Below are 20,799 nucleotides of genomic sequence, written 5' to 3' on the forward strand. Positions count from 1 at the left end.
TACTCTATTAGCCTGAAATAATTACCACATGCAATGAAGCTCACATTCAGATTTTATTCTCCACCTTGTTTATCTTGGATATGACTCATGAGGGTTCGAATTAGGACCAGCCGTCTTAGATCTTCTAAACTTATGTGCTAAAAAAGTCCAAGACTGATGGTTGAATAGAATGGAGAGCAGAGAGAGAATTATGAGAACAGTAAACGCAAGATGAAGGGGAAAAAAGGGGGAGTGGGAGCTGTATCCTGGAATAGCCAGCAAGTCAAGCTGCTAACTCCGCCCCCTCACCCCCCTCATTCTCTCGCTCGCTCTAACTCTCTCTCTCTCTGGCAGTCTTACAGTCTGTCATTTGAGCAGACAGTGAGAGCAGTAGGGACGAAAAACAGGGAGCCTGAGCTGTGCTTTTGCCTGCCGTTGACTCGTCTTGTGCAGTGACAACCCGAGACTGGATATCTGGACGGTGTATGATTCCCTAACTGACTAGCAGGACTTTCACTCCTCTTGGGATTTGTTCTGAGGTTCTCCCCCACACCTCTTTGGAATTACCGCTGCAGGGATATCCCCGGCGTGAACGTGCGCGTGTGATGTGCCATGCCCATGCCTGCTAATCTTGTGGTCAGCGACTGGGGTAGACCATGAAGGGGGGCCACCACCACCGGGGCTGCGCCTGCCACCACTTTTTTCGGAAAGTCCTGGCAAAGTGCGGCTGCTGTTATGCCCGGGTCAGAGGTCAGTGACTTTAACACTGTCACGGTGGACTTGATTACAGAGATAAAGTATAAGAAAACTACTACTATGCTTTGAGTTTGCAACTTGTTTGAATGCTATTCTTAGTGTTTTTCTCCCACACTGGTGTTCTGATTTTCTTATTTAGTCTACAATGTTCTTCAGTGCTTCTTGCATTCCAAATCTTCTCACCCACCTAGTCTCTGAAGTGATTATTGAGTGTCAGTGTATTGCATTGCATGCGTGTTGGGGGGATTCTATTTTTTTTCTTCTGCTCACGCTCAGCTGGAGCAACAGATGTCTGTCACTTTTCCTGGTTATGGCTTTCCCTCACACTTTTCTCACTCCCCCTCTCATGCGATTATCGATCGGCGAGAAATGGAATGTATGCATTGGATGGAGCGTGTTTACATATAGGACAGGGTGCCATGTGTTCAGGGGGGTTTTTGGTGCAGCACGTGGGTGCATGAAACACTGGGGGCTGCACAGAAACATTCCTTCCTCTGTTCAATAGTGAGACTTTGACTAAAGACACCCTGTGTCTCTCTACCTTCCTTTTTGGTTTGTCTTTCAGCATTTTCAGCCAGTCATGGAAGTGTCTGCTAATAAAGGGATAGTTCACTCAAAAATGAAAATTTTGTCATCATTTACTTACCCACAGTCCAATGTCAATCCGAACATTTCTCTTTTTTGTCTATACCATGAAAGTCAGTGGGGCAGTGTTGTTTTGGATCCCAGTGGCTTTCATTGTAGGGACAAGTACAGTTATTCAAAATATCTTCTCTTCTGTTACACAGAAGAAATAAAGTCGTACAGGTTTGGAATGACATAAAGGTAAGTAAATAATGACACAATTTTGATATTTGTGTGAACTCCATCTTTAAAGTTGCAGTAGTGAGTTCAACTTTTAGTAAAATATGGCATGTTAAATGGTAGCTACAAAGGAAAATAATTTCGATTACATCTACACAATTGGTTCTTTCTATACCCCATCTGTTTTCAATCGAAAATTGTGTAATTTATGTAAAGCGCAACACTTTAAAGCTTTCTTCGTGTGTTCTTTTATCATCGTTTTGACTCTGCAGGCTCTGGCATAGTTCAGATGCCTCTAGTTTAATCTCCAGTGCTTATGTAATGGCTATTCTTCCTCTGAGCCAGAGTATGTGCTTTCTACCTTCACTTAGAATCATCTAAGTTAACCTCAGACATCATTCTGAAGTCGTGCCGAACCGTGCGAGCCATGTAAGGGCTGCAAAGTTTCTGAAATAGCTGTTAGTTAGGGATGTTGCCATTTGAATGATCCATCTTCCCTGAAGAAATGTCAAAGAAAGAAAGAATTATAACTTTGAATTGACTTTATTTCTGTATTAAAACAGTTTTAACCCTATAGAGTGGTTGGCCTTATTTCACCATCATGTTTAGATCAAATGACAAAAATGATAACTATTCATTTTATCATAGAAACCCAACTATTATTGCTCACAGAATAAATTAATCATGCCTAACTGTGAATAGTGCATATAGAGTGTAGAAAACTATTACTTTGCATAATACTACACAACTATAACTCCCAAGACGACTGCAGTGTCAGTCAAACAAAAATTGCTAAGTGCACCTTTAAAAATCCATGGAAAGAGAATAAAACACCTCGTAAGTGAAAAATGGCAGTGTACTTACTTTCACCAGCAAAGATGACCGTGTCGAAGTGACAGTACCCTGTGGTTATGTGTAGCTGATTTCGAATGCTACTCTAAGTCAGCTAATATGATTTTAATGTTGGGCATTAGCATCGGGCTCTCCTCCTTAAATATAAATCACATTAGGAGAAAGCTGTAGGCAGATGGAGATGCTTAAACTCATATGTGACTTCCTCCCACCCTCTCCTTCGTTCACTTTACCAGCCTGACTCTCCTGCCTTGGAGATTATATGCCTCTTTCTGACACCTAAGCTCTATTCTCTTTGATAGAAGGGAGTATAAATGGCTGGTTTACGTAAGAGCATTTAATCACGCTTGGATGAGGGCTAAATGTTTATTCAGCCCTGGGAATAAAGTACACAACCTGAATGAGGAGGGCTGTCGACGTGCTGTTTTCTGCATGGTTAAAGGGGCAGATGTGATCGCATGTGCGGTACGAGCTATCGGTCTGGTTCAATGTCACGCACATCCCTTTCGAGACCCTACAGATGTCTGAAACGCATATTCCATACTAAGAGTGCAATGCAAACACTTGGATACACCCTCTTTGTTTTGATGTTTATAGGAAAAACAATCTAGACTGTGCAAAGATAATTATCCTCACATATCAGTTGTTCTTCAATGGTTTTTCCTGTCTGTGAGGGTGTAATGGATGGAAAAGTCCAGAACTTGCACTTCCAGGAAGCAACTTCCACAACCTGTTGTAATTTAACTTTTCCACCCTTCTTAAAAAGTATATGGTACCATACTGTATGCTAGTACCACAGAACTTTGATATACACACCATGGTCCTGAATGATTACCGTATGGAAATTTGAAATTTGTTTTCTATCCGAAATAGAAATTTGTTATGTTATAGAACGCATTTCTAAATATCATAACAGGATATTTGTATGTATTTTGCATGTGCCATGCTACCATTTAAAAGTTTAGTGTCAGTAAGATTTTTTTTAAATGTTTTTGAAAGAAGTCTTATGCTTACTAAGGCTCCATTTATTTGATCGAAAATACAGTAAAATAGTTTAAAAATAAATAAATATTATTACAGTTTACTATAACAGTTTTTTTATTTTAATATTCTATTTTAATTTAGAAATCATTTTAATATGCTGATTTGGTGTTGAAAAAACATTTCTTATTATTCTTATTATTATCAGTGTTGAAGACAGTTGTGCTGCCTAATATTTTCATGAAAACCTTTCTACATTTTTTTCAGGGTTCTTTGCTAAATAGAACATTTATTTTTCTTGGTATTTGAGATGAAAATCTTTTCTAACATTATACATGTCATTACTGTCACTTTTGATCAATTTAATGCATGCTTTGTTTTTAATACATTTCTTTGTAGGGTGATGTTCTGCTTGCTTGCCAATGTCAAAAAGCCTGGTCCCTATATAGCTTGATTCAATGTAAATTTATGGCTTTTTCCTCTGATTTAGCATCCCTCATGCACAAACCGTAAGCTTGATTTTTTAAAAAACTGTTTTATGCATCAGTATTAAAAAACTCAATCACTTCCATGAGTTCCCTAGTGGTGTAGCTGTCTTTCCAAAGACCAGGAGAATTTCAATCACATAGCTTTTTTAGCCAAACCATCATTCTGGTAATTGCAGAGCAGTGAAAGCTGTTTCTTTTCCACAGTGCAGCTGTGGATGGCTATTATTTACAAGCCCAGCAGGAATCCACCATATGACGTCTCTTCTCTCCATCCTAATGAGCACCAAGTTCCATGACAATCATTTGCTCAGACACTATTAAGGTGACCATGACTATGTAGCTGAGACAGTTCCCCACTGATATCTGAATGAAAACATTTGGTTGCAAATAGGGTGTCTGCATGTGTGTCTATGTATCATTCATAGACCCACTTAGAGAATCAATAAACTTGGAACAGAAATCTTGGACGTAATGGCACCATGCATTGACTTTATGAAATCAAGCATCAGCAAGGCTTGCAGCTGAGACAGCACATTTCAAAGTAATTGCTATTAGCATCACACTTAACTTGCAGATAGAAAGGCAATAATGTTATGAGTTAGAAACAAGAAAGGAAAATAGAAAGGGAGGAAGTAAAGGACGGATGCAAACCGTCTGAAGAGACATAACTCAAGAATTGTGTCTGAGCCGAGCTAAGACTTTGTGTTATCTTCTGAAACTTGCTTGGCTCTGACAGAAACAGGAAGCTGAGTTTTTACCTCAGGAAAAAACACATCTTTGCTTAAAATGAGCTGGACAAAGGAGCTTGTTATAGATTTTGCAGCTGTGTTCATTGAGAAGAACATTGCCATACAGGCTGGGAGCCATTTCAGTAAAAGATTCAGGAATTTCGCCCACTGATTAGCATAGTTGTGTTATTTATTAGCATGCACTTGTTTTAGCATGCAATTTACTAGAAATAGCAAGTCCTGCATGGATATTTCCTGGTTAAACTGGATTAGATGAATAAGACATTTCTTTTGCCTGAAATAATAAAGTAGCACAGCTGTTTAGTAAATTTAAGAGAGCCTACCTGCTAAGATTTGAAAAAGCTTCTGCTCTCTTTAAATGTGAAGTATACAGTTTCTGTACCTGTGTCACTTAACAGAATTACAGAAATAAAGCATAATCTCAAAAAACCTTTCCCTTACATGACATTATGATTATTTTTATTCTTACAAAATCTTACTATTTATCTGAGACTTGGCAGTAAAGAACTAACATGAAGAAACACTTCAAGTTCAGTGTCTCGAATGAAACCCAAACATTCCATTAAATTCCTTCTTGTAAAATTATCCCTAATGTTTCCCTTGTTTTACCCCATTATCTGTCTCTGCTTATTTGGGAAAGTCTTCAAATTTTTGCTTGCACAGTTCCCAAACTCCCACTACAGGTTGAACTCGAAACAGCTGGATGGATCTTTAACAAATGGTATGGTAGGCGAGTTAGTGAAAAAAATCTTACTAACTTCACTTTTAATGTGTTGTTACATTGTCAGTGTGTAGATGATTACTTTATCTCCCTGTCGTCTCTGGAAGTCTGTCGTGACAAAGATATTTGAAGCTTCATGAAAATAAAATGGCCGCCCAAAAACAGCTTTACATTACTGAAATGCATGATCTTCAGAGGCATGTAAATCTTCTTAACCCATCTGCTTTAGGCGGGTGGTGAAGAATAATGCTTTAATGAAGCCCGGGTATGAGCATGTGCTTCTCCTCATGGTAGTGATTAAGAGGGAGACAGTACCACTCTGCAGTAAGTCACAATATCTGCTGCTATATTGCGTTTCTACCACTGCAAAGCCCTTTACACCTCGGTGGTATGTCACAAACCCACAGATAATCTTGATTTTATATATACTTTTCCAGAGTACAGGCAGGCATAACACGTGAGGATATCAGACAGACTCCAGTGGCAGGAAAGAAGTGAGCAAATCGAGTAGGATCTCAGCGCCATTGCTCTGCCAAGAGGATGGTCTCCTTTCCAAGCCCCTGTTTTCTTTGGCCGTGGCGTATATTGAAACCAATGGCTCCATGCTTTCTGTCTCCCCGTGCCTTCATTTTCACCTGCAGGTTTCCTTTCACATTTTCACCCTGAGCCAATTTCAAAGCCGACTGTGGTGATGCCTGAGAGATGCGATATAAGGCAATTAGGGGTGGAGAAACGGTCACAACAACAATTGTTTGTCTCACTCTCTCTGTGTGTCTCTGAAACCAAATCCAGAGTGAAAATTTCTTGACAATTTACTCATCCCCATGTCACCAAAGTTTTTTGAGAAAAATGTTCCAGGAATTTTGTCCATATAATGGACTTGCAGTTTCAATGTAGCTTCGAAGGGCGTAAACCCAGCCGAGGAATAATCCTAAAAGATCAGGTACTTTTTAACCACAAATGCTCATCTTGCACTAACTCTGCGATGCACATGTGCATCTTCATGCATTGCGTAATCACATTGGAAAGGTCAAGCATGGTTAGATCTTCATCTGTGTACTTTGGTTAAAAAAGCTAGGGTAGGGTGAAAAAATCCATCTCATTTTCTCCTCCATCTTCAAAATCATCCAATATCATTGTTTTATCTTTTTTTGTGAAAGACGTTTGACTTTCTTTGCATGTTCGCTTTGTAAACACTGGGTCGGTACTTCTGCCTACGTCATGCGTGTGAGATTACATAAAGCGTGAGGTCGAGCATGGGCAAGACAAGACTTTGTGGTTAAAAGTGTATACATTTACATTTTTTAAGAAAATGACCAATCATTTCACTAGATAAGACCCTTATTGCTTGGCTGGGATCATGTAGAGCCCTTTGAAACTGCAATTTTGACCTTCAGCCCGTTGGCCACCATTAAAGTCTACTATATGGAGAAAAAACAAATGTTTTCCTCAAAAACCTTATTTACTTTCCAACTGAAGACCGAAAGACATGAACATATTGGATGACATGGGGGTGAGTAAATTATCAGGAAATTTTCATCCTGGAATGAACTACTCCTTTAAAGAAAATGAGTGAACGAGTGAGCAAATTTGGAAAGAAATTGATTGTACATTCATTGCTATTGATTGTTTGGATGGATGGATGGATGGATGGATTGACATTTCTATCCATAAATGCTATTGATAGAGTTGTCTGTCTATATGTATTTATATAAAACACTGGATCAGCGTGCATCAACATGACTGAAAACAAGAAACACTTGTGCAACTTCATACAGCCATTTTGAGACATAGTAGCATCGACTTCAAACATAGGGTCCATTTCAACTTTAGCCTACATTATTTTTTTCCATTTTAATCTGGTTTGTTAGAGAAATCTGAGGTGAGCTTCCCTGATTTGCTTTCTCTTGGTCTCAGTATTCCCAGGTTTCTGCAGGATTTGTCACACACACATCCAGGCTACCATGAGCCCACCTGAGGCCAGTGTCTCTGAACAGTCTTGACTCAGCCTCGTAATGAGCTGGCACTCACAATGCTTGGCAGCTACTCAAACCAGAGAGGGAGAGAGGACTTCACAACTACAGCAATAATAATTCTCATACAAAAAAAAAGACTGATCTGCTCCCATTGCACATGAACGGTGATAAGTGGCTCTTCAAGGGGCTGTCTGATTGGACGGGTTATTAGCTGCTGGTTAGAAGATGTTTTTCATGCAAGGCCACTTACTATGGCGTGTATGCTTGGAACAAACTGGGTTTAACTGCCAACCTTAAGGGTGTAGTGGTACTAAAGCCAACTGGGATGAGCTCTTTAGCACTAAACCTGCAACCTTTGTGGCAACAGACCTGCTTATACATTCTAAATAAAATCTAAACTATTTTGTTTCTGTGTGTGCTTAGAATAGATCTATAAATAGAGACATTGATAGATATTATTTATAGTAGATGGATATGATTTGTGTTCACATCCCACTAGCTGAAGTATTTGAATTTGCGGACATCTTTTTTGTCATCCACTTATAAGGTCTCGTTTCTCCATGCATTATGGAAAAAGCTGCAAAAATAGCAAAAACTGAAAGCAAGCTGAGGTACTTGAGACTGCTCTTCGCTCAGTAGTAGGAGATATTTTTAAGAAAACACCCCACCCCCCCTTCTTTCTTTCTGTCTTTCTTTCCTTCCCTCCTTTGCTCTCTCTCTCTTTCTATCACTGTAAATCTCCCTGATATATTTTCCTTCCATCCCTCACTCTTTCCATCTCTTACTCAGTCAGCCCCTCCAGCAAAATTAAGAAATAGCCTCAGCTGAATATTGGGCAGAAAGTTGTATGATATGCCTGTGAGGAATGTGAAGCATCAAGTGAAGCATTAAGATCATTTCAGGGGCAAATCTCACTTTCTGATTTTCTCTCTTTATCAATCTCTTCCCCTGAACCAGACTAGATTAAATTCTGTCCACAGCTGGATGCAATAACCTCCTCAACTATATTTACCTTTGCTTATCCTCAGCACATTCCCTCTCTCTCTTTCTGTCTCTGACCCTGAACTCCCCAAGGAGGATATGTAAGGAAAATCATCCGTTAGCGTTTCCATTAATCTCAAAGGCCACTGCTCAGTTGGCGCCACTGGAAATGTGTGATTTAAAATCTGCCATCTTTGCTCATGAGATCTTAGATCTTTAGACACTGTAAATGCCATTTGGCTAATTAGATGTAATCAGATTGTGTTTGCTGTTTGCGTCAGTGTAAGGACGAAAAGAATGAGGGAACAAGTTATTAGATGCAGGAGTGCATTCCATGCCTTGTTTAGAAAAAAAAGAAAGAGGGAGGACCTCGTTCTTCTGAATTCCACATTCTGCTGATCCTTGAACATCATCTCTGCTCTAAATTGTGCTGTGATTCACAACATTACAAATGCCAGAATGAGCCATGCTTCTGGTGTTTATCTTGGTGGTGAGAGGAGTGTTTTCATTTACTGTTGATGTGTATTTTAGTGGCACATTATTGAATTGTGTTTTTCAACACAAAGGTCTTTCTGTCACTGTTGGCAATCTCTTGAAGTTGTTTTCCCTTGAGGGTTCTTCACGGACAGCACTGGTAGACATATTTTCTTGTAGTGAACAAACAAATTGTGGTGGAGTAGAAACAGTTCTTTAACCTCTTGGACCAACAGCAGCTTGACTCCGTGTACACAGAATACAAAAAAAGGACAGATGCTCCTTGCTAAGGCTCAGCGCAAACATGAGAATAATAGCTTGTTTATGAAATCCAGCGTGTTATCCACTTATGCAACAAGCCAGTGACTTACTAAGAAATGCATGTCTGTATACAGTTACTTCTGACCTTGGGCGGAAATGAAATATGTGTAGCAGACAGCGTTTTTTAAGAAGACATTATGTGCTTTGTTCTTAGATCGGAAAGTGTGCTGCTTCAGCGTCAAGCTTTGTTAGTTAAGTCACTCCTGTAGTTTTCAAACTGCTGATCTAAGTGCTGTATGGGGCCAAATGCTGGTTTAATTAGAAAAAGGAGGAAAGTGAGAAAGAGCTCTTATGGTGAGACGTACCATATTCCAGTGATAGCTGATGATTTAACTTTTACATGTCATTGGATTTATTCATATATCTATATGCTAAAAGTAAATTCATAGTAATATTATGGTGCATGTTCAATAACAAGTTATTAGCATGTTGCATGTACAAACATGTTAAAACCATGCTATTTTGTGAAAGAAAAAAAATGAAGAGAAACCTTACGAAAAAGTACTGTAGAGGAGCCATCTGTGGTCCAATACGGTATGGTATAGATAGATAGATAGATAGATAGATAGATAGATAGATAGATAGATAGATAGATAGATAGATAGGATTTACAGTAGTTCCTTCTGCTTGAAAGAAAATAACCAACACTTACTATGGGGTACTATTGAAGTATTTTCAGTACTATTAGAATCAGAAGAATACTATGATAGCGTATTACCATTTGATGTGAATGGCACCTTTTTTTGTGAGGTATATGCAATAAACATTGTATTAGCTCCCTGCCCAAAAATGTGTTAATACCATAGTATTTCTTGGGGAAGAAAGAAAGAACCCTGACAAAAAGTACTGAAGAGGTACCATGTTCCTGTGATCTGATAGCAGATGGTAAAGCCATGGAACACTGTTATATATTAATAATTGATGACTTTGATTGCAAGATAAATAAAGAATGAAATACAAGAAAGTAAGATTTCCTCCTGCAACCAAATGCTGACGCTCTTGACACCGGTCCTTCACTCATTTGATGATGCTCAGTTGGCATTTTCACTGTCAGTCAGTCTTTTGTGCTGAACATGACAGTGATTGGCTCGAGTGTGTCTCTGACGTGAGTGATAACAAGCTGGCTATGTAAAGTGAACTTTCAGACGCGTGTGCTGTATGCATATGTCAGTCGATGCCCGTAACATGCCTCTCTTTTCTTTTGTGTGGTTGTCGCTAACTCTCTTCCCTTGGGGTTTAGTTGCCATGGCAATGTGACTTGAAGAAACAGAGACATGGTAAGGAATAAAAATTTGTGCTGGAGGCTTAACCATTATTGGTCTGCACATACTGTATACAGTGTGCAATCAGTCATGTTAACTATGATGCACCTGTGAGTCACTAGAAGCATCATCATTTGTAAGTATTACACAAAGCTCAAAGCAAAGATCCTCCCACGCAGATGGTGACACCCAGTAAACTACCTCAACATAGCTGAGAAACAAGGCTAAATACAACCTTCATTAGACAGGAAATACTGGGCATCCCTTGTTATTAAATCCCCACAAGATGTTATGCAGATGGTTAAATACACTGAGTTTTCCTCCTCAAATAAGCATTGTCTTACCAATAGCAATGAGGAGTGTGTCTGCAGGGGTGAATTGTTCCTCTGATCAGTAGAAAGGACTTTCATACCACTAAAACATCATAGCAGACACTCACAGAGCTCATCTGCCTTTTGAGCTACACAGAAAGCAAGATGAAGACTTTTTATTCTACCATTCTCTGATCAACAGGTTCGTTCACTTCCTGCCATGTAGAATCTAGTCTCACTTAGACAGACCCTTGACTAAATAACATCTTATGCTGGCCTACTTAGATTGGTAAAGATCACACACACACACACACACACACACACACACACACACACATTTATATAACATATTAAGACTACCAGAGAACCAGGAATATAATCTGCCTGTCTGTCTACATATGCATATATATATATATATATATATATATATATATATGTATATATGCATATGTAGACAGACAGGCAGATTATATTCCTGGTTCTCTGGTAGTCTTAATATGTTATATACAGTATGTATACAGTATGTATTGCATTAAATATTAAGAACTAGAGAAAAAATTATATAGAATTTTTATATTTTTAGATATAATTACATATTATATATGTAATTTATAAATGTATATGTTTTATAATTTTTCTCTCATTCCCTGTTAGTCTTAATATTATATGCTACTTGTATAATTTCTTTGATGTTTTGTTTAGTCTGTTAAATAAATGTAATGTTTAGGTTTTGTTGTTGCTGCTGCATCAAGGTGGCCCTCCTCAGATTCAGAAATTGCTTCCAATTTTGTGCGCTGCAGTATGTATTGACTGGACTGTGGGAGGTCTGTGAGTATGGTGTGTGAGACTTTTAGACTGTAAAAAATCTGTGTTTTCTGTGCACTCTGCAATGTGTGATGCTCTGTTGTGGTCGTGTGTGGGTACAGTAACAGGGAGGTGGATGAGCAGGCAACTTCAGGGAGATGTTTTTTGCTTCTAATGATCATAATTGTGGAGATCTGTGCACAAACAGGCAGTGCCACGTGGACTCCCTCGTAATGCAGGGCTTCTCTTCTGCAACAATCTCCATGAGCCATCCAATCAGTGGCATCTGGGGCTAAAAATCCTGCCACATGAACCAAAGGCTGCTGTAGGCAGATAAAAGCTTACGCACAGGGAGGTCCACCCACACACACACATTGTCACATGCCTAATTGCTGTGTGTGTTGTGATGGAAGATGAGGTACAGACACAAAGTAGTGTGAAAGAATAACTCCAAACAGATGGTAATAGACAGAAGTGATGTGCATGCTCATCCTAATGGGATGCTGGTTTTTCTGTTATTCTCTTCCTTAATTATCCCGTATAGGGAACAGGTGCTGTTGGTTTTCCTCGCCTCTGTGCCCACGTGTTCAGGTTGTTATTGTTGCCCAGGGCTGCAATGAAAAACATGCAGATTGCTCACTATTACACTATATGGATCTGCATAATGGACTCATATAAGCACAACAGAACTCCTTTCATACATTTTTTATTTTTATATACATTTATATACAATCACCTCCATAATTATTGGAACAGTAAAGACAAAATTGTTCTGTTGGCTGTGGAGTCAAGACATTTGCAAATATGATTAAAACATGAATATGAGACAAAACTACAGAATGTCACATTTTATTATTAGCTGTTTCAACACATACATGTTTTAGCAAATAAAAAGAACAGCAATTTTAGAGTTCATCCCACTCATTGATGAGCATAAGTATTGGGACAGTTGAACATAAGGCAGATATAAAAGATTAAAAGCTATTATTTAGTTGCAGATCCCTTGCGCACAATCACAGCAGTGAGTCTGTGACCCATAGACATCACCAGACTCTTGGTCTCATCCTTTGAAATAATTTTCTCAGCCTTTAATGCAGCCAATTCCAATTGTTGCTTGTTTTGGGGAGTTTCTGCCTTTACTCTCCTCTTCAGCTGGTGAAATTAATGTTCAATCGGATTTAAATCTGGAGCTTGACTTAGATTCCTTGACTGAACTGGCAGGGCGTTTTGGGTCATTGTCCTGATGCAATATGAAGCACTTCCCAATGAATCTGGTGGCATTTTCTTGAATATTGGTAGGCAAGATGGTTTTGTACACTTCCAAATTCATTCTGCCCATGCCATGACAACACCTCCACCATGCGTTACAGATGAGGCTGTATGCTTGGGATCATTTGCAGTTCCCTTTTTTTCTCACATTTTTGCTTTCCTATCACTTCGATAAAGGTTAATCTTTGTCTCATCGGTCCATAAACACAGTTCAAAAACTCTTCTAGCTCACCTTTGTGCTTTTCTGCAAACTCTAATCTTGCCTTTCTATATTTTGTGCTGGTCAGAGGTTTGCATCTTGCTGTGCAGCATCTGTAATTCTGTGTCAAAGTCTCCTGAGGACAGTAGATTGTCAGAGCATCACCCCAGCTTTCTGGAAGTTGTTGGTGATTTTACAGACACGTCTTTTAGGGTTCATTTTCACAGCTTTTATGATTTGTCTGTCATCAACTACTGTTGTTTTCTCAGCCGATCAGGTAGTTGTTGGTTGCTGGTGTCACTGGTGGTTTCCAAACTCTTGATTTCTCCATGCCCTTTGTTTCTGCTATAGCTCTAATTGACTTCCTCTTTTCTTTTAGCATCCAAATTGCTTGCTTATCTCTCAAAGTCAGCTCCCTCGTCTTCATCCTGGTTTGTGTGTGTCATCATCGAATGCAAGATTCAGAATGCAGAAGTAATGGATATAACTGATACGACACATTCCCTGCTTTTAATATCTGAAGAATTAATGTAACAGGACACAGCTGATCACTTAGAAAGACCTGTGAGGAAACTGTTCCAATACTTATGCTCACATCAGATAGAGGGATGAAACTCTAAAAGTGCTGAACTTCTTAGCTGGTAAAACATCTATGTGTTGAATCACCCAATAATAAAATGTGACATTCTGTAGTTTTGTCTCATATTCATCTTTTAATCATATTTGTAAATGTCTTGACTCCACAGCCAACAGAGCAATTTGTCTTTACCGTTTCAATACTTTTGGAGGGCACTGTACACTGTAAAAAATGATCGTGATTTAACGGTAAAAAACTGTGAAAATGCTACGGTAAAAACCTGTTACATGGTTAACGGAAACTTCCTGTAAAATTTACAGGGAAAAACCGTAAACTGATGTTCCCAGAATTCCCTGCGTTCCATTTCAAATTCTGTTTGAATTTGACGTTTTTTCTTTGAAATAACTGTTTCTTCTTAGTTTTTTCTTATCAGTTATGTTTATTAGGGTTGTATGTTACATCTAATGTTGTTAAATTAATGTTTATAGCATATTTCATTTTAAGGAGTCTCACCATGATGGTGTTTAGTGCTTGTATGAATGACACTGCATGTGCACCTTCTGTAAATGCTTTTGTTTAAAAGTTGCTTGTGAAGGGCTTTGGCTCATCATGTGACTTTCTCATCATCACCTGCATTTGGTGGTTATCGGTGTATTTCAAAAGAACAAAACAGATTTCAGTACTTTAATAGGTTGGTATATTAAGATTATATCAGTTAAATAAATTACGGTATTTAACTGTAAATTTAAGTTAAAACCGTAAAACCTAAAACGTTGCTACTGTATTTTATACGGTAGAATTCTGCCAACCACAGCTGCCGGTATTTTACCGAGAATTTGACAGATTTTTTTTTACAGTGTAGATTCTATTTGTATAAAATAATATTCAACTACTTCATTAAAAATGTGCACAACCATGTTCAGTCACACTAGTTTGATTGTGTGTGAAAATTAGACTGATTAATTGTTTGAGTTGGTTGATTAGTGGAAGGTTTTGCTTGTATTTGTGATACAGGATATCTCCAAATGGTTTCGCTGACATACATTATTTGCTTTTGTTGAGGCTTGGTTTCTCTGTTTGTTAGTTATGGTCTGTCCCTGTTGATGAGCTTTGACCTAAGCAATTTGTAATTTTTTTGGTCATATGATGTCATTGTTTTTAAGAATGTTCCCCTTGACACACTCAACTGCAGTGCAAAAACTTGGACTATTTGGCCTCTGTTTAGTGATTTGGCCTCCTGTCTGTTACGTCATCAAATTCATGTGTTAAATTGCTTAAGCTCAGGCCCCGGTTGCAACAAATTCCTTAAGCTAAGAAAACCCTTAATTATATGTATCGCACAAGAGTTTTCACAATGTTTGTTGAAACCAGCTAATCTTTTATTACTGATACACATTGCTAAATGCAAAATTAATGGGATTGTTCACCCCAAAACCTGACTTTTTCTTCAGTGAAACAAAAAAGAAGATATTTTGAATAATGTCTCAACTGTTTTGTGCAACTGTTTTTTTTTTAAATAGCTTTTTTATGTTCCTCAGACAAAACAAAATCAAACAGACTGGAAAGGACATGAGGGTGAGAAAATGATTTTCAATTTTGGGTCAACTATTCAATTTTTTGCCAAGTTAAATCAAATAGTTTTGTCTTTGCAAATTCATGTCAGATATTTTCTGGAGTCAGTGCTTTCTACATGTTTGATTTGATTCACTCACATAGTTCTCATCTGCGTGAGTCAAATATTGTTCTTACAAACTGATTTAATCAACCAACGTATTAGGTTACAGTTCCTAATAAAGTTACTGATACACTGGCAAGCAACTCTCCACATGCTCAAGCTCATTCACACATCCCTCTCTTGTATTATTGACATTCACATTCAGGATTCTGTGGTGCTTTCTTAAGCTGACAGCGAAAAGATAAATCTGAGTCATCAGGAACTATGGAGCTCATCGTTCATCCCCCTCCACTCGGCCACTCCAACAGCAGTCATGGCCTGTCTGGATGAGTGCATCAGCAGTGAGGGGTGATGCCAGGGTTGACTCAGGTCAGGTCTGGGGTGTAATTTACATCTCTTTTACCCCTCTTTTTTAGTGTCAGCAGGGCCTGAGCCAGGAAAGCAGATAGCCACGGTCTCGGTCTTGCACAGCGGTTGTGCGTCTGTGGTGGAACATGGCAAGAGGATGAGGGAAAGAGGCTGGGGTTGCTTTATAAGAAGGCTTTTGGGAGCAGCCGGGCAGGAATGCTGTGGTTTTTTCCACAGACCAGTAGTTCATCACCACTTTGGAGCTTGAGCCATGCCACTCAGTTCCCACACCATCATAGAAACAGCATTAATAGCGTGGTAAGCCTCTTACCCAGACGCTTCGGAGCGTGAGACTGATATCGCTAGTGCATTATGCATTTTTTTATGCCCAGTTTCACTTTTCATTGTTTCGCTTTTCAAAATGCACCAAATCCAGTCATTTCATCAGATTATGGAATGGCAGTGAGAGCAGGTCATGTGACCTCAACATGTGCGCATGCTTAAAATAGTTATCAGTGTGACGGTTCAACTTTTCTCAATCAGCCTGCCTCTGAGAGAGCGCCAGATATGCCGAAATTGGAGGGCGTCTCTGATTCTGTGGTGGAGGAAGAGGAAGTCTACTGTCATGACTCCATTGAGAGGACTGAAGTGCTCTTATCAGGGTTCATACTGAATGTTTGGGGCATTCGTGAAGCAGTAATTATTGTGTCAACCTGACTGTGTGTGCGTGCTTGAGTTTACGTATATTACATTATGAGAAAAAGTGATTTTCACAATAGGAATATTGTTATACTTTATTCTCATAATTGTTACTTTAAAAAATTATTTAATTCTCTGAACATTGGGACTATTTAATCAATATTTTTTTTTAAATGTGGCACTAAAATGGCATTATAGAATGCTTTATGATAGGTAATAAGGAAATAATTAGGTGGATGTCATAAAGTATGACTCCGATCTGAAAGACTGAAATCTGACAGCAATACTGCCTTCGATCATCAGCGAACCTGAATGATTAAAAAGATCTGACTAAAAAAAAAAATCCATCCATGAATCATACTTCTTCTTTCATAAATGTGGCCCTAAGAGCTAGAAAGATCTTTTTTCTCACACAAAGCTATTAAAAGTAAAGTCGTGACGTATTGTCAAGTATGGTGACCCATACTCGAAATTGGTGCTCTGCGTTTAACCCATCCAAGTGCACACACACAGCAGTGAGTAGTGAACAAATGCACACACACACACACACACACACACACACCGTGAACACACACCCGGAGCAGTGGGCAGCCATGCTGCGGCGCCCGGGGAGCAGTTGGGGGTTCGGTGCCTTGCTCAAGGGCACCTCAGTCGTGGTATTGAGGGTGGAGAGAGCGCTGGACATTCACTCCCCCCACCTACAATCCCTGCCGGCCGGGGACTCGAACCCGCAACCTTTCGATCACGAGTATTGTATTGCTATAGAAGTTTTGAAATATTGGACTACTTTTATGACACTTTCAGGCTGGTCCAGCTGATGCAGATGCACATGAGTAGAAAAAATAAAATGAAAAGTATTTATATTATCCTGCAATTTATCAGTTTTGCCAGTCTGCTCTTCCTCTATACCATTTCTACCCATTGGAACTGAGATCATTCTTAAGTATTGTTACCACCTCCCATCACAGCCTCTGTCAATCACTAGACTTCAGTCTCTCCCTTCTGAAATATCTCATCTTGTGTCACTCTCTCTTTCACTTTTACTTCTTTCAGTTTCACCATTGACATTATTAGACCTGCTCTTTGTTGAAAAGTAAACACAAATGAACTGAAGGGGTTCATGTTTGCAGAAGCATTTCTAGCGCATGCCCCTTCTTTTTTTTCTGAGTGAAATGCATTTTGAAAGCAACTTCCATACCGAGACTGATTTTAATGCTCATCTTAGCATTTCTTCATGACTGGGCAGGGTGGCGGTGGTGTGGGGCGCTGGTGGTTGAGGGTCTCTGGGGTTGAGGAGGGCGACAGAGACTGTGTAATGCTGCAGGATAGGGGGAGTGGAGAAGAGCAAAAGAGCATGTGGCAGAGAAAATGCAAAGGAGGAAGATGGGGAGGGTGGAGGAGCAGTGGAGGAAACAGCCAAGTGCCAGTTCTCATTAATTAAACAAACACATGAAGAAAAAGAGCTGTTAAAGGGACAGATCACCCCCCAAAAAATAAACAAAAAAAACCTTTAACCCTTATTACATTCAAAATCATTTGTTTTTCCTTTCAGATAATAAAAACAGAAATTGTGGAGAATATACTGGTGTTTTTTCTTACACTGAAAGGGTATTGGAGTTTCAACCTTCAAAAAGGACCTTAAAACTATCATAAAAGTGGTCCATAAGACCAAAATATGTTATGTTTATATTTTAAATATATTTATATATAATATAAATTCTATGAATGTAAACATATACATGTAAATACATGTAAATATTTTCAAAATATATACTGTATGTGTGTGTATTTATTTATACATAAATATACACAGTACACACATATATATTATGCAAACAAAAACTTTTATTTTGGATGTGATTAATCACGATTAATTGTTTGAAAGCACTTAAATTAAAGTTGTTATTCAGTGATAATGTTGCCATCCATTGAGCTATTAACTGCTGATCAACTGATTCATTAAAAAGATCTAACTGAAAAGAAAGACTCATTCATGAATAAGAACAGTGCCACAGGAGCTGGAAAAAAATGTATCACAAAAAGCTGTTGTATTGCTTCAGAAGTCTTGAAATATAGTCTTTTGTACTCCTTTACTTTCATCGTGCTCTTCTTGAAGCCTGAAAGCACTAGTCTTTAAAAAGAAACGCATACATGCTTAGAGTAAATGGATGACAGGATTTTAATTTTTGGATGAACTATTTTTTTTAGCTAAACACACAGAAAGGGGAAAAAAGGATTATAAGCCTAAAGAAGGTTGTGGCTATAAACATCAGGCTACATTTAAAAGTCTTGCTGCATTGCAAGGAAAAACTAAGCCAGGAAATGGCTGTAATCACAACCAGCCAGGAAACCAGCACTCTGATCTAGAGTGGGAGATGGTGTGTGTGGCCACAGGGGCTCGGAGCAAATAATGTTAATGGTGCAGTGCAGTACAGTACGGTCCGATCCGGAGTGGCGTGTTATGTGTCCACTCAGGAGAGGCCATCCTTCAGTGCCTCTACATACACAGACCTGTCTGAGGCTCAAACAGCTCCATTTACTCTGTGTAAGTGAAATGCAATCTAAAGGCCAGGCCTCGGTTGAGAACAAGTGGTCTAGAGTGTGAGTGAGACAAAGAGCAGGAACTACATACTTCATGACAACAGAAAAAAATAGACACTCCAAATGATTCTGCATTTGTGGCTCCACTTGCACGGCACTCTCATTCCTGGTTAGATGATGCTCTTATCGTAGAATGAGAGAGGACACTACAATTACACTACACAAGCAGAGTTGATACATTGGAGGGAAAGTTCACCCAAAAATGAAAATTCTGTCATCGTTTATTCACCCTCTCGCTATTCCAAATGCGCATGACTTGCTTTCTTCTGCAGAACACAAAAGAAGGTATTTTGAAAAATGTCCCAGTGTCTGTACAATAAAATTCAGTGTTGTTTTGGGCCCCACTAGCTTTCATTGTACGGACAAAAATAGATAAAATAATCTTCATAATATCTTCTCTTGTAGTTCATCTTCTCTTTTTCAAAAAAAGCTGTACAGGTTTGAAATGAAAAGGGGGTGAATTCAATTTTTATATTTGAGTGAACTATCCCTTTAAACCTTTGTGTAAATGAGTGACAATGTATGGTTCGAATATTTAACTTTATCCATAAAAGTAGTTTAAGGTTCCATAAATTTTTTCAGTAGTTTTTGATTTATTGGATTAGAATTTTTTAATATTTTTACTCACAACTCACAATTTCTGCCTGGTGAAATGCTTTAGAGCTTTGCATAACTAAAAAGGTGTGTGTGTGTGTGTATATATATATATATATATATATATATATATAATATTTAATCGCGATTAATCACATGATTGTCATGAGTTATCTCGTGACTAATCACAACTTAATCGCACATTTTTATCTGTTCTAAATGTACCTTAAATTAATACTTTTCAAGTTTTTAATACTCTAATCAACATGGGCATGGGCAAATATGGATGCTTTATGCAAATGTATGTTTATTATTATTGAAACCATAGTCAACATAGAGCATGAAGACTAGACATGTTTCAAAGGTCATAGATTAAAGAACTTCATGTCTATTAGACGCATGAAAAAAAGAACATAGAAATACCAGGTTCCCATTACTTCTCTTTCTTTGCACTGAGCAATTATCTTACACAGAAATGCCTGTTTATATTTTCGCAGGACAGGTTTATATTTTCACATTTATTTAGCTCACTTCTTCTGAACATGCAAAACGTACATTTATTATTACATTTGTTTGCCTCTTTGTGCCCACATACTGTATTTTGATGCAGCTAAATTATCAATAAAACACTTTTCATTGATATATTTTACTGTTTCTGGTGTCAGACAACAGAATGAACATGAAATAGTGACTGAAACATGACTCATTAAGACTACATAACCAGCTCTCCCTTCCAAGATGTTAATCTGCACAAAAATCCTGATAATCGAACCATCGTCTGATGAAATCAAATACACATAAGATAAAGACAATAGCTGTGCTGTGATTTCTGCTATACGTACATGTAAAATTAGAGAAGCAACATAATATCTGTTTTTTTTAACGCATTACTAATTATACATATATATATATATTTCAAAGGCGAAAAAAGTTAATAAGAAATATATAATTTTTTTAGTTGTTTTAACTATTTTAATGCTTGTGTGTTGTCTTCTTTAAAGCCGTTTTAAGTAATCTTGAGGCCTTCTTGTAAGGTTGCTGAGGCCCAGGTTGAGAAATACTGTTGTAGGTAAATGTTTGGGAGGAGAGGTCTTCCATCTTGGATAAAATGTGCTTCTTCAATGTGTGGGTCTAAATGAGAAAGCCTGGGTTTGGTGCAATCTCCAGAAATTGGATTATAGTAATATCAGCTGCAAAGAGGAAGTTGCAGTTTTTTTTCCAAATAATATCCTCACTTCATAACATCATATTTTCCAAGGCCTTGTCCATTAAAGTTCTGCTCTAGCCTCCAAACTTTCAGATAGCGCCTAATTATCCATAAATTACAGCCAGTGTCCCTGATTAACAGATGAGCATGTGTTTTGGATGCAGAGCCACC

General features: G+C 38.3%; 1 protein-coding gene across 2 annotated transcripts in view; it reads left to right on the top strand.

Annotated features, from left to right (window-relative positions):
* LOC306859880 (rho guanine nucleotide exchange factor 25-like) overlaps positions 1-20,799 on the top strand; it is a 66,279-nt gene that overhangs the window by 15,675 nt on the left and 29,805 nt on the right. The window contains exon 1 of one of the 2 annotated variants that reach the window (XM_079401269.1): positions 332-729. The exons of the other annotated variant lie outside the window; for it this stretch is intronic. Within the exon in view, the coding sequence (XP_079257395.1) occupies positions 636-729 (94 nt within the window). The 5' untranslated portion in view covers positions 332-635. Of the gene's footprint in view, positions 1-331; positions 730-20,799 lie in introns of those variants that run through there. 2 annotated transcript variants of the gene reach the window in all.

The sequence above is a fragment of the Barbus barbus genome, assembly GCF_936440315.1.
Source record: "Barbus barbus genome assembly, chromosome: 40".
NCBI lineage: Eukaryota > Metazoa > Chordata > Actinopteri > Cypriniformes > Cyprinidae > Barbus > Barbus barbus.